Source organism: Hypanus sabinus, chromosome 6 (assembly GCF_030144855.1).
Source record: "Hypanus sabinus isolate sHypSab1 chromosome 6, sHypSab1.hap1, whole genome shotgun sequence".
Classification (NCBI taxonomy): domain Eukaryota; kingdom Metazoa; phylum Chordata; class Chondrichthyes; order Myliobatiformes; family Dasyatidae; genus Hypanus; species Hypanus sabinus.
Window position 1 is genome coordinate 56,653,936 of NC_082711.1, and position 14,526 is coordinate 56,668,461.

At 37.5% G+C, this 14,526-nt stretch overlaps 1 protein-coding gene across 3 annotated transcripts in view; it reads left to right on the top strand.

The window, feature by feature from the left end:
* The window catches only part of rsu1 (Ras suppressor protein 1), a 175,163-nt gene that overhangs the window by 36,118 nt on the left and 124,519 nt on the right, over positions 1 to 14,526 (top strand). For all 3 annotated transcript variants that reach the window (XM_059972185.1, XM_059972186.1, XM_059972187.1), the window contains exons 5-7: positions 4,869 to 4,987; positions 7,649 to 7,731; positions 7,977 to 8,091. In XM_059972185.1, coding sequence (XP_059828168.1) covers positions 4,869 to 4,987; positions 7,649 to 7,731; positions 7,977 to 8,091 — 317 coding nt within the window. The remainder of the gene's footprint in view (positions 1 to 4,868; positions 4,988 to 7,648; positions 7,732 to 7,976; positions 8,092 to 14,526) is intronic.

A 14,526-nucleotide genomic window follows, 5' to 3' on the forward strand; every position in this document is an offset into this window, starting at 1 on the left:
CAAGATAAAGGTAAGGAAAATAAGCACAATACTCTCGGTGAAGTCGGGTACCACCTTGGGCAGAATTTAATTAATCTAAATGTATGTTGATGACAGACATTGCTTGTCTGTCACTTTGCACTGATTCAGGATTGATATTGGTCCACTTCAGCTTAGCCAACATAACAAGCTCAAGACAAAACTTTAGACACTCTGTGGTTTTGTGTTTGTGTATTCTGTGTTTTAGAAATGGTCTTGAAAGTTCTGGAATGAGATGGGGTTCCTTTGTTATCTATTTGTGATTTTAAAATTGGGTTATTTGCAAATAAAGATACCTTAGAGTATCACGAGTGAATCTGCAGATGCTGGAAATAAATTAAAAAAACACGAAATGCTGGCAGAACTCAGCAGGCCAGACAGCATCTATGGGAGGAGGTAGTGACAACGTTTCGGGCCGAAACCCTCCTCAGGAAACCTCCTCCCATAGATGCTGTCCGGCCTGCTGAGTTCTGCCAGCATTTTGTGTCTTTTTTTATACCTTAGAGTATGTTGTCAGAATCAGGTTTAATATCACTGGCATATGTTGTGAAATTTGTTAACTTAGCGGCAGCAGTACAATGCAATATATGATGAATATAGAAAAAATAAATGAATTACAGTAAGTATATATGTATATTAAATAGTTGAATTAAAATGGTAGTACAGAAATAATAAAAACGTGAGGTAGTGTTTATGGGTTCAATGTCTAATTAGAAATCAGATGGCAGAGAGAAAGAAGCTAATCCTGAATTGCTGAGCGTGTTATCAGCTGAATTTTGAACTCTACTAGGTTACTCATCTGGAGTATTCTTAAGTGCAAGCACAAAAATCAACATTTGCATTTTATTTCACTGCCAGTTATGCTAATCCAGGGGCATTTCCATTTATACATATTAGTTTAAGGGTAAGATTAAGCCAGCGATTTAACCAGCAATTTATGGGGTGGTTTTTTTGAACAAAATAAAAACTTTATCTCTGATTTGGAGCAACACACACAAAATGCTGATGGAACACAGCAGGCCAGGCAGCATCTATAGGGTGAAGCACTGTCAACGTTTCAGGCCGAGACCCTTTGTCAGGTCTTTCCCTACCCCCCTGCCCCCTTCCTCCCTTGTCCACTCTTTCCGCCCACCCCCATCCCTTCCCACCGATCTCCCTCCCGGCTCTTACCCTTGTAAACGGAACAAGTGCTACACCTGTCCTTACACTTCCTCCCTCACCACCATTCAGGGCCCCAGACAGTCCTTCCAGGTGAGACGACACTTCACCTGTGAGTCAGCTGGTGTGGTATACTGCGTCTGGTGCTCCCGGTGTGGCCTTTTATATATTGGTGAGACACGATGCAGACTGGGAGACCGTTTTGTTGAACACCTACGCTCTGTCCGCCAGAGAAAGCAGGATTTCCCAGTGACCACACATTTTAATTCCACATCCCATTCACTTTCTGATATGTCTATCTATGGCCTCCTGTACTGTCAAGATGAAGCCACACTCAGGTTGGAGGAACAACACCTTGTATACCGGCTGGGTAGCCTCCAACCTGATGGCATGAGCATTGACTTCTCTAACTTCTGTTAATGCCCCTCCTCCCCTTCTTACCCCATCCCTGACATATTTAGTTGTTTTTTTCTCTCTCTCTGCCCATCACTCTGCCTGTTCTCCATCTCCCTCTGGTGCTCCCCTCCCCCTTTCTTTCTCCTGAGGCCTTCCGTCCCATGATCCTTTCCCTTCTCTAGCTCTGTATCACTTTCGCCAATCACCTTTCCAGCTCTCAGCTTCATCCCATCCCCTCCGGTCTTCTCCTTTTATTTCGCATTTCCCCCTCCCCCTTCTACTTTCAAATCTCTTAGTATCTTTCCTTTCAGTTAGTCCTGACGAAGGGTCTCGGCCTGAAACATCGACAGTGCTACTCCCTATAGATGCTGCCTGGCCTGCTGTGTTCCACCAGCATTTTGTGTGCATTGTTTGTATTTCCAGCATCTGCAGATTTCCTTGTGTAAACATAAAATTATTGACTTTGTTATGAAATTGTCTGAGTGGCTAAAGACAAGGGTTATAATTCCATAAAGTTTGTAGAGCACAGAAACAGGATTTTGAGCCCATCATGTACATGCCACCCATTTTGCCCATCAACACTGATCTCACTTGCCTGGTTTGGCCCTTGTATGCCTTGTCTATTCAAGTGCTTCTCAAAATTTCTCTTGAACATAGTGTTTATTTCTGATTCCACACCTTCACTGGCAGTGAGTTCCTGACAGCAGCCATTCTCTCTATATAAAAATAAACCCCTGAAATCCATTTTAAAACTTGTGACTTTAAAACTATGTCCTCTACTTTTTGATATCACTAAAAATGGGGAAAATATTTTGACTATCTACCTTACCTCTGTCTTATCAAAATTTTATATACCTCTTATCATGCCCTGTCAGTCTCCCTTGCACCAAGGGTACCAAGTCTAAGCTATCCATTTTCTCCCCATAACTAAAGTTATGTTCCAGTTCCAGTTATTGACTCCAGTTCAGTCAATATCCTGATGAATCTTCTCTCCATCCTTGCTCTGATGTAGTGATCAGAGGTATGTGCAAAACTTTGTGTGGTCTAATCTGTGATAGGCAAAGGTGCAATGTATAGTAACTACCCCAACTTGCATACTCTCTGCCCTGAATCTTTGAAGGTAGTCATGCTATTTTTCTCCTTCCATCTCAGAGAACTATGGACTTGAACCTCAAAGCCTCTTCATCAGAATTCCTCAATGCCCAGCCATTTACTGTAGATATCCCACTCCTATGTGACATTTCATCTCACATTCATTAGGTTTAATTCCATCAGCCAGCACCACGCCTGACCTTCATCTGATCTGTATTCTGTTTTAGCCTTATGGAATGTCCCTTGCTATCCACAAGTCTACCATTCTTGTGTCATCTGCATACTTGTGACTTGCGCCTCCCATATTCATGTCCAAGATGTTAATGAGGGTGAGCTTTGTACTTTGGCCACTCAAATGACAGAAATTTCCCCTTAGAGTTCAAAAATGTCACTAGTGGTGTCTCAAGGATTATGCAGCCACCAGTACTGTCTTTCTTAGAATGGAATTGTAACATAGGCTTGTTGTAAAAAGAGGTACACAGATGAAGGTGCATAAATCAGAGTCGTATTCCCTGGAATTGAAATGATGAAGGGTGTCTCACCATTGGACTTGACATTCTGATGATTATATCTTCTAGCATGGTCCTGAGTTCAATCTTGGCTGCTCAGGAAGGCCTTGTGCAGACCAAGACCTTTTTCCGTTAGCATTTGGTTCTGTTTTTGAATGGCATTGACTGTTGACAAAGCCTCATCCCTCAAGTGTTCTGCCTGGCAAAGCTGAGTTCGTTAACTAGCAATATTATCTATACTGTCACAGTACAGGATTTACAGTGATAAGTTGTCTTTTTGTCCTCTGCCTAAAAAGGTTATTAAAACAAAAATTAATGAAGTTCAGCTGTGTGCAGGGAATAGAACATGATGTTACTCAAATATGCGGGGGGTGGGGGCGGGTGGAATTGTAAATAATCCAGGGAGAACTGCATGTCAGTACACTGAAATAGGACAAAAAGTAATGTCTGTTTTGTACATGGGAAGTGCAGTAAGTAAATCACTGAGCAATAATTTAGCACACAGATCTGACAACGGAGAAGTGAAATTGGTAAGAAATCTGCTTTTAGGATTTGTTCAGGTTCAGCACCTTGGATCACGTGGTGCTTACTGTCTTCCTGCTCTCTGGGGGCATCGACATGGGTCAGTGCTGACAAGATTGATGCTTTCTTTTGCAGAGTGGCTTTGAACCATGCAGGGCAGTTAACTATGGAACGTTAAGCTCTATGGAGACCTGCACCACAGCACTAGGCTTCTATAACCAGCATGCTGGAGGTCAGAAGTTCTGCTTTATAGTTTGGACATGCAGTTACTAGCACAGATTCAGAAGACCTGTCCTATTTAAAAGCAAGCAATTCCTGTTGGTCAATGGGAGTCTAGGATTGGGCTGCATCAAATAGAAATAAGAACCAGACCTTTCAAGAGTGATATTGGGAAATATTTCCATAGGCAAAAGTGGAATTCTCATCTGTTAATGGAAATTAATGCTAGATAAAGTTAATTTTACTGTGGATTTATTTTTTGTTAAACAAATATAGTAAAGAATTTGGGACATTGATAATCTAATTCCATATACCTGCTATCAGGCATTATCTGATCTGAACTGTGGAAAGGGCTTGAAGCTAAAAATAATGACCTTTACATTTGCACCCACATGTGGAGAAAATAGACCTTTTTACAAAATAATTAGAACAAGGTAATAGTAAAGGCCTTTCTTTTCAGTTGCATTAGTGACTTTTTTCATTTGAATTTAATTACAATGGGGAAAGGTCAGCTAGTGTTGTGGTTATGATAGAGGTCCACTGACCTGGACTCATTCGGAACGTGAATTCAAATGTTATGTTTTTGGGTTGAAGTGAATTGACGAAGAAGTAGAAAGCTGCTGAATGAGTTCGCTAGTAGTATTGTCTGTTTATACCTCCAATCCCACGTGAGTTGAGATTACAGCATCACTTTTATTGCCCTCTCAAAATAGTCCATCAAACTATAGTGAAAATTCTCCACACTTTCTCAGCTGATGGACTCCAGCACAACCAGTCCATGAAAGAAACTATCAACAATATTTTATACATCAGTTGAATACAATGGATTTCTAGTGGAAGTATTCTGGAGACAGTCACCAGATTGGGCAGTGATGCTGGATTGGTATTTCTCTGTTTTGGGGTGTTACTTCGCAACTGTAAACTTAATCTTTATCTTCCACCCTTACCCAAAAGCATGAACAGATTAAATTCTCTGCCAAGAGGATTTGGATCTCTGCCAGCGCTGGAAGTACTTGATTTGACATACAACAATTTGAATGAGAATTCCCTTCCTGGCAACTTCTTCTACCTCAGTAAGAGACTTTAAAAAGAATACTAATTTTGCCTTAACTTCTGTGGAACATTGATAGATGTAAAATTCAAAAGTGGGTTTACTGATATACCATTTCTGCTATGTTTCTTAACCATTGCTTTTTAACCAGATGATGTCTAGAAAGAAATAAAGATTTTAAAGATGTGCATGCTACTTTAAAATAAACACAGAAAATGTTGGGATCAGTCAGAAGCATCCTTGGAAAGGAGAAAAAGTTAGTTTCAGGTTGAAGGCCCATAGTCTGAAGAACATCTTTGACCTGAAATATTAACTGTTTATCTTAGCACAGACAATGTTTGTCTTGATGTGGGTGTCCAGCATTTTCTGTTTTTTATTGTCATTTGAAAGGAAAGTGCATTAGATGTGTTCAATTGAAATTTGTCTTCATGACCCCAATAATCCTATTTTACTCACATTCAGGTATTTGGGTTGTGATTTACAAAATCCTGAAGTTTGTATATATTATTCATCATTATTTAGTGCAAAACCCAGATTTTTGGGACGTATCATAATCTTAGAAAGTCTCTTGATTTTTATATATGTAGAAGTAAGAGAGATTTAGCGCTGATTGGGAGAGTTGAGTTTCCTGCTAATATCATTTAGACATAACAGAACATCTTTTCGCTGTCTCTTTTTACATACAACAATGTTCTAATTGAAAATTTGGAAACCTTCATTCTCATTATTTTTCTTATTTCTCATTAATGAGATTTTTCACATTATGTGAAGAAATTATTGAGACTATTGCTTTACCATTTGCCCAGCTGCAATTAAACTAAGTGTTTCAGGTGATCTGAGTATAATTCAGTTGAATTTACAAATAGATTCGTTAATGGATGTGGGACCAATTGCTATAGTAAATTATTGCAGGTTTCAAAATAATAAATGTTATCAACATTTAAATCTATAAGGTTGTCTTTGTGTAACTTGATTCTTTGCAATTCATATGCATTTAATATGGCTAGGAGGTAAATTAATCATTCTTTTTCATATTCCTTTCAATACCTGCATTGTTTTGCTGTGAATGGTTTTACTATCATAAGTCACTTTAATTTTAAATTCATTATTTGCTTAAAAATGTTCACTGCATAGTTTGGCAATGTTTTTCATGTACTAGGACAAATTTGCTAATGTTGAATATTGGAAGCAAAATAACACTATACATCAACATGGCAGTTTACTTGTCTGTCTGTGTCATTACTGAAGCAACCATCAATTGATATAACTTAATTACTGTATCCTGCTGTATAACAAACTATCTTTAATGACTGTAATACAAATAGTTTCATTAAATTAAAAAGCTTTTTGGATTAAAACAAATGAAAATTGCAGAAGTACCAGAAATTGAAAATTTCTTATATAAAAAAAAACTGCAGGTGCTGAACATACAAAAAAAACACAAAGCACTGGAAATGCTCTGCATGTGAACCTGCATCGGTGGAAAGAAAAACATGTTGATGAATTTTAGAACTAGAAAACGTTTGTTTTAATGGCTGGCTGATAAAATGGTAGCTCCAAGGCTAAGTACCAACAGCTGGGAGATGTTGCATTAAATGAAAAGAATCGAGTGTGCTGAACCTGGGGCTACATAGTGTTACATGGGTAAATATAAAGTGGTATGCTGAAGATGGTGACATTTTTTATCGTTCTCTAGGATGACGAGCAATTTTAATAAAATTGTAGCAAATCATTGTCTAGGCCTTGCGACCACCCTGAATTCTTTAATAACCTGGTTCGGATGGAAATCACTCAAATAGTATGATTCCTCAAAACCCCAGACTGATTTTCATGTTTCCATAAATGGGGCCTTCTCTCCTTAACCAGCTATATGTTCACCTTGCCACATTGCCAAATTTGCACAAGGCTTGAGGTTATTTCTTTTTTTATTTTGGCTCTTGGCGCATCAAGAATTTCAAACAGAAGAACTTTGCTCTTCACATTTAAATGTGGAATTGAAACATTCCCCTATATGACACCGGTTACTTTTCACGTCTTAGTTGTCCTTCAGTCTGATAGTCTCGCCTAATTTTCTACTGTATCTGTTAGTTCTTGTAGACATCTAACTTGTTTTATTTTAACCTTTTCTGCTTAATGATCTGGAACTTGTTCATTGGAACGTTAGCAAATTGAGATTTGATTTATAGAAACCTGATGCATATAAAAATTGAGAAAATAGAGAAAATTGACTTTTAGACTAGAGAGTACTGAGTGATTAGTCAGCTGTGTGGTTAGTATAAAAAGGTCTGAAAATACATTAAGTAAAATTATTTTGTATATGGGTGGGGTGGAGTACAAGTCCAAAACAGCATATTTCATATTAAGTGCAATAGCAAACACCATAAAGATTTTTCAGAATAATTGAGCTGATAATATGTGTATTTGTCTGTCTTTTTAGGAACAATAAGAATATTATTACTGAAGTTGTTAATTGTGTCATTAGCTCCAGGATGTGGTCACTTTCCTAGCCATAGCATCAATACAATAAACCGCTTTGACCTGCTTGCTATTATTGGGTGCCCTGGGCATGTCAGAGACTTTTGCAAAGCCAAGGCTATTAATCAAGCTTGACTACTTTTATTGATTGAGCCTCAATGGTCTGGTTACATGCCATGCAGTTTATATATTGCTGTTTAATTTGTAGCCACCTTGCGTGCACTCTATCTAAGTGACAACGATTTTGAAATCCTGCCGCCAGAAATTGCGAAGCTCACGAAGCTGCAGATAGTAAGTAATTTATCTAAATTTTTGAAAAATCAATTGGCCTTTGCTGTTTGTGTAAGTTCTGAATGAAGCCAATTCGAGCATGTTTGGAATTTATTTTGTTGGAATAAACTGCTGCATCTGGCATTACCCTTTGCTTATCAGTGGAGTGTTGTTATAAATTGAGACAGTAAGAGGAAACAAACTGAGAATTGTTAGCTGTTTCATTTGAAATCTGAATTGGTCTAATGGTTATCCATTTTTTTTAGATCAGCCTAAGGGACAATGACCTGGTATCATTGCCAAAAGAGATTGGAGACTTGTCTCAGTTGAAGGAGCTCCATATTCAAGGAAATCGACTAACTGTGCTTCCCCCTGAAATGGGTAAGAGAGGCTAAATTTTATTCTGTAATATGAAATACTTGGTTTTCTGTTAATAACTAGAAACACTTTAAGCAAATATCTAGTATTTTAAAGCTCTGTTTGATGTAATAGAAGTTTAAAGAGCAGAATAATCTAATTGAAGAGTATCTGTTTTTTTGGTGTTTAATGATAACTTGCTATTCCTCATTTTTTAAAAAAGGAAAAAGTATCTAGACTGAAGTTCTGAATTAAATTGTTAGGGTTAAAAACTCAGACATTTTAATTTATCACCATAGTAAAATATCAAATCATATCCTTGAGTTAGTTATTACTTAAAGCAAAATTTACATTTATTTTACTGATTTCTCTTTTGCTAATTGTTCTGTAAACTATAACTGGCCTTTTTATAAAGAAAGCAAATATTAATGTGAGGTTTTAATTTCATACTTGGCTCGGTGCTGAGATTAGGGAATGGAAAGCTGTACATCAGCATTCCCTTGTCAGCTCAAATAATTTTCATGCACAACGGTACTGTGAAAATTAAAATGAAAGGTTTTTTTTGGAAGCCTGTCCCTATTTGTGGGATAACTGAAGGAATGGATTATCTTACTAGTATCTTATGAATTTTGGATTTTTTTTTGCATCAGAAACCTAAGCAGTGGACATCCAGCCATTTAGGAAATGTATTTTTTTTTCCAATTGTATGTCAAAGAAGAACATGGGTTTTCATTGTTAGGAAGAAGAACCATCTTTATCCAACCTCTACCCTTCCACTTCCATTTTAATTGCCGTCACCTACCTCTGTCCCACCTTCTGTTCTTGGAAACAAGCTTAGTAAATAAGTATTTAAAAGGCTATATGTTACCAGTAATATGTGTATTTTGTTTTTCACCGGTTTTTAACCAGGTATTCAGTCTCCGCGGAATCTTACTAGGTAAAGTGGGCAAGAAAGAAATTGGACATAGTAGAGTATATGCGCTGGAAGGTGAAACTACGTTACATAGGCCGAACAAACTCTGCTCATATTTTCTTCTTACGTCGGAGCCCCTTCAGCACATTGAGTTAGCCCTGGCTGACAGTGCAGTCCATCCATTCCATTGCCCTACTTCTTTCCCCAGCAACTCGACTGATGTGTTAGATTATTCATCTTTCAGGTAGAGAGCATTACTGGCATTCAGGCAATGTGGTTAGATGGCTGATGGATGAAAGCCTGTTAACAACCTGATAAATTTTAGACGCTGCAGGCCCCGTCATTTTCGGCTTCCTTTACAAAACTCCTTATTTGGATGGATCTGAAACCTCCATTCACTAGCACATTGACAGCTTTTTCCTTGCAGTCAAGTGACATGCAATGTTTGAACTCCACCTGCACAGGGTAATACCAGAGTGTATCACAAAACTTAAATATGCACTCTTTATCTGTCTCCTTCTGTTCACCAGTTACCGCACCAACAACTTTTGTATCATCCACAAATTTGGGCATATGATTGCAGTTTGAGTCCATGCCAAGTCTACTTATGAGGTTCTTTCTGAAATGTGTTTTGAAAGGTTAAATATAACATGCATGGAGCTACATTCTTCAGCTATTTTATAATTGTTGCATCAAGGAGGCCTGGTAAAAATGAAGTCAATAGGCAACATTGAGAAAACCTTCCACTGATTGCAGGAATACCTATTAAAAATAAAAGTAGTTGACAAAAGATCCGCAGCTGCTGGAAATCTTGAGCAACACGGACAATATGCTGGACTAACCCGGCAGATTGGATAGCATCTATGGAGGGAAATGAACAGTTAACTTTTCAGACCGAGACCCTTTGGGATGACCAGCAGGACTGATGAAGGGACTCAGTCCGAAACATCAAAAGTTCATGGTAAACAACACACAGATTCCTCCCCAAAGTGCACAACATCACGATGGCAGAACAGTGGTGTGGCTAGTAGAGTCACTTCCTTACAGTGACAGACACCTGGCAATTCTGACTTCAGTTGCTGTCTTTGTGGAGTTTGCTGCCAAAGGAAGCAGTTAAGTAGTATTGCTTAAGAAGCACTTTGATAAATACCTGGAGGGACAGGGCATGTAGGTATATGAGCCAACCTTGGGAAGTTGGGCTGAGCTTGGTATGCACAGTGGCTGGGCTGAAGGGGTCTGTATCCATGTTCTATTGTGCTTCGGCAATGTGAGATTCTTCCACTTATAGATACATGGGAGTTGTTAAGTTAATTGGCCCGTGTATATATTAAGAAAAAGTACTGTTGTGTAACCAAGTATTACAATCTGGAGTGAAGCTGCCAAGAATGTAGGAAGAACCAGCTGCACACTGAACTTGTTCCGTGGCCGTGGACTCATTTTTGGGGGCTCTGCGGTTCATGCTCTATGTTTCCTTATTTGTTTGCTGTTTTTATATAGTTTGCAGAATGTGTTCTTGTATTTCACGTGTGTTTGGCAGTCTTTGTGCAGGGTGTTTCTTTTTTTTGTGATTTTTTTTATTGAAGTTCATCATCAAACAATCATTTTCATAAGATGTATTTCAGATACTGTTCATATATATCATGTTCATATTTGCCACAAATCTCCACATTGTAGTGGTGTGCTACATGCAGCGCTAAAATTTCGACACTGAGTCGGTAACTGCAGTCGAAGAAAAAACTTTATTCGAAAAGCCCAGCCTTGCTTTTAAGCCTCCCTCAACCTGCCCCCCCGTGGCGCAGAGGCTCCAAAGCTCTGTGCTCACAAACCCCCATAGGCTATCTCCCTTAGCCGGAACGCTGGCTAATTGTGAGCCGGTTCGGATGTGCCAGGAAATGGGTCGCCACAACATAATATTTTTTCTGAGGTCTCCAGTTAGAAAAGAGAGGAAAGAAAGAAGCAAAGGGAGAAAACTATGTACAAGTAGGGAGTGATCTTTTTAACAACATATTCATTGATTTGTGAGAATAAAGTCAGGCCTATGGGGTGTTACGTAGTTAAACCATTTTTCCCAGTATGAATCAAATTGTTCCAACTTATGATTAACAGATGCTGTTATCTTCTCCATTTTGTAAACGTCCATTGTAATTTCCAACCATGCGTTTAAGGTTTGGCTCTCCTGTGATAATCATTTCCTGGTAAGAGTCTTTTTACCAGCCACCAGCAATATATTTATTAAATATTTATCTCTTTTCAACAATTCTTGAGGTATATACCCAAAATATATGGTCTTACTTTCTAAGAGTATTTCACATTTAAAAGGCATTGTGTATCCCACTCCAATAGTCTTTGATAACAGAGCACTCCCAGAAAATATGGTAATGGTTTGCATTTTGATTTCCACAATTTCTCCAGCAAACAAAGAGGTTACTATTATAATGGGATTTAAGTCTTGATTTTCTAGTAAGTGTTTCTTTTTAAGCATTTCAAAACTGAACAGTGTTCTTTCTTTCATTTAGCATCCAGTTTATTGGGTGTAAAGTCTTACGCACACTGTTTAAGAATTGCAATATCTCCCTCTAGTTTATATTCTTTTATAATAGTTTTCCATATTTTAAGAGTCCATTTCACCCATGGGTAATCAATAGTATTTTTGTAACTTTGTAGGTTATCAGCCAAAATTGCCTGTATGGGAATGGGAAGTACCCGCTCCTCAATGTTTTTTCCATTGAGCATCATATGATGGATTACACCAGCACATCACAGCTCTCAACTGTGCTGCAAAATAATAATCTCTAAGAGAAGGTAGGCCCCATCCCCCTTTCCTTCGGCTAATTGCAAAGTTTTGAGACGAACTCTAGGCCTTTTACCTTGCCAAACATACCTTGATAACATCTTGTTCCATTCATTGAATTGATTTTGGTTAATCTCTATTGGTAGAGTCTGAAAGAGATATAATAGTCTGGGCAATATATTCATTTTAATTGATTCAATCCTTGAACTGAGACTTAAAACAAGGAATTGGGTTCCATCTTCTTATATCTTCCTTAATTTTTTTTTATATAGGTGGATAATTGCATTCTGATAATTTTGTCAAATCTTTTGGCATTGAGATGCTCAATTATTTGAAAGACTCTGTTTGCCATCCCCAGGGATACTACTTTCAATTTCTCTTGGTGGGCTATAGTAATATGAAAGTAATAGGGTTTTATCTATGTTGATCTTGTATCCTGATAATTGACCATATTGTTCAAAGGATTGAATCAATTTAGTTAAAGAGCATGTTGGTTGCCCTAAATAGGTCAAAATGTCATCCACATAACAGGTCAATTTATGCTCTGTCCCTTTAATAGTAATTCCCCAGGTATCTTCATTTTGTCTGATGTGTTGAGCTAGTGGTTCCAAATATAATGCGAAGAGTAGCGGTGACCATGCACAACCCTGTCTCATGCCCTTTTCTAGGGCAAGACTATTTGATAAATATCCATTGATTTTAATCCTAGCAGTCATTCTGTCATATAGTGCCTGTATAGTTTTAATATTTGTGTCATATAAACCAAATCTAGGTAAAACTCTGTAAAGAAAATTCCAATTAACCAAATCAAATGCCTTTTCAGCGTACATGCTTATCACTATTGCTTCAATTTTATTTTTTTTGTTTATGATCCATAATGTGAAGTGTCCTTCGCATATTGTCTTGTGTTTGGCACTGTTGTATAAAACCTGTCTGATCAATGTGTATTGGTGTGGGGAGAAACTCTTCTAATCGTTTGGCCATGATGGAGGTAAATTATTTATAATCTACATTAAGAACGGATATTGGTCTAAATGACCCACATTCCATTTTATCCTTGCCGCCTTTTGATCTAGCTGAGATTATCGCCTCCTTCCAGCTGGGTGGCACTTACACCTTTTTTAGACCGCAGTTCAGTGTGGGGAGTAAAACAGGAATTAATTCATTTTTAAATTCTTTATACCACTCTGTGGTATATCCATCTGATCCTGCTGACTTGCTTAATTTAAGTCCACTAATTGCAGTTTTTAGTTCAGCTTCAGTTACGTCAGCAGTCGTCGTTCTATTTTGTTCTTCACTTAAAATGAATAACTCTAGAGAATTCAGGAAGGTGTAAGTTTGGGTTATGCTTCCTCCTGGATCTTTGGAATATAGAATTTTGTAAAACACTTCAAAAGTTACTTGAATTTCGCTTAGTTTTTTTTTATCACTTTTGTTCTTGGATCCCTATTTCTATGAATTGTATTTTCTGCTATCTTTTTTTTCCAGTTTCCACACCAGTATTTTCATTGATTTAGATCCACTTTTGTAGTGTTTCTGTTTCAGAAACATTAGATTTTTTTGTGATTTCTTGTGCAGCCAAGCCATTAATTTCATTCCTAATTTTTGAAATTTCCTCTGATATATCCTGTGCCAAACTCAATTTGTGTTTTTTTTTCTAGTTCCTTCAACATATTTTGTAACTAATCTAATGTTTTATTCCTTATTTTTTTTCTTAGATGAAGATATCACTATAATTTTCCCTCTTAAGACAGCCTTCAGAGTATCCCATAGAATAGGAAGTGAAACCTCTCCATTAACATTGAATTCTAATTAAAGACCAATTTCTTTTTTAATTTGTTCCTTAAAATAGAGATCGTTTAGTAGACTTGAATTTAGTATCCAAATAGTATTCTGTGGTTGCAGGTCAAAATTAACAGATCAATATATAGGTGTATGGTCACTTACATCTATTGTCCCAATTCCACAGGTGTTTTTTTGTGTTTATCTTTTCCAAATGTTATGAAATAGTCTATTCTTGTATATACAGAATGGGGGGCAAAATAATGACTGTAATCCCTTCTGTCGGGGAAAAGATCCCTCTATATATCAATTAGACCAACATCCTCAAAAAGAGTGTTAACTTTCTTATGTAAGGACTTTGTTTCATAGGTTTTTCTATCGGAAGAGTCTAACTTTGGTTGTAATTGTAAATTTAAGTCTCCCCCACATATCAGGAGACCTTCTATTTCTGTTACCATAATATTATTAATTTTCAGGAAGAAATTAATATCATTTCCTGGGGATGCATCTGTATTCAATAGAGTAACTGAATTTCCATCTATATTCCCCCTTACCAGAATATAACTGCCCTCCTTATCTCCCATTTCAAACACGTTTTCAAAATTTAGCTTGCTTGAGATGAGAATAACAACTCTTCTCCTATGTCCTGATCTATATGAGGACTAAAACAAATTAGTGAAACCATTCTCTTTAGTTTTCCATGCTCATTATCACTTAAGTGAATTTCCTGTAAATATACTACATGGGCTTGTTCGTTCTTCATTTTTGATAGAAATTTACTGTGTCTGATTGGATTTAACAGCCCATTGACATAAAAACAAATTTTACTTTGTCTTTAGCCATGTGTTAACACTGTGAGGGTCATGTTTTTTGACTTCTCCAGTGCGTTCAACACCATCCGCCCTGCTCTTCTGGGTGAGAAGCTGACAGTGATGCAGGTGGATGCTTCCCTGGTGTCCTGGATTATTGATTA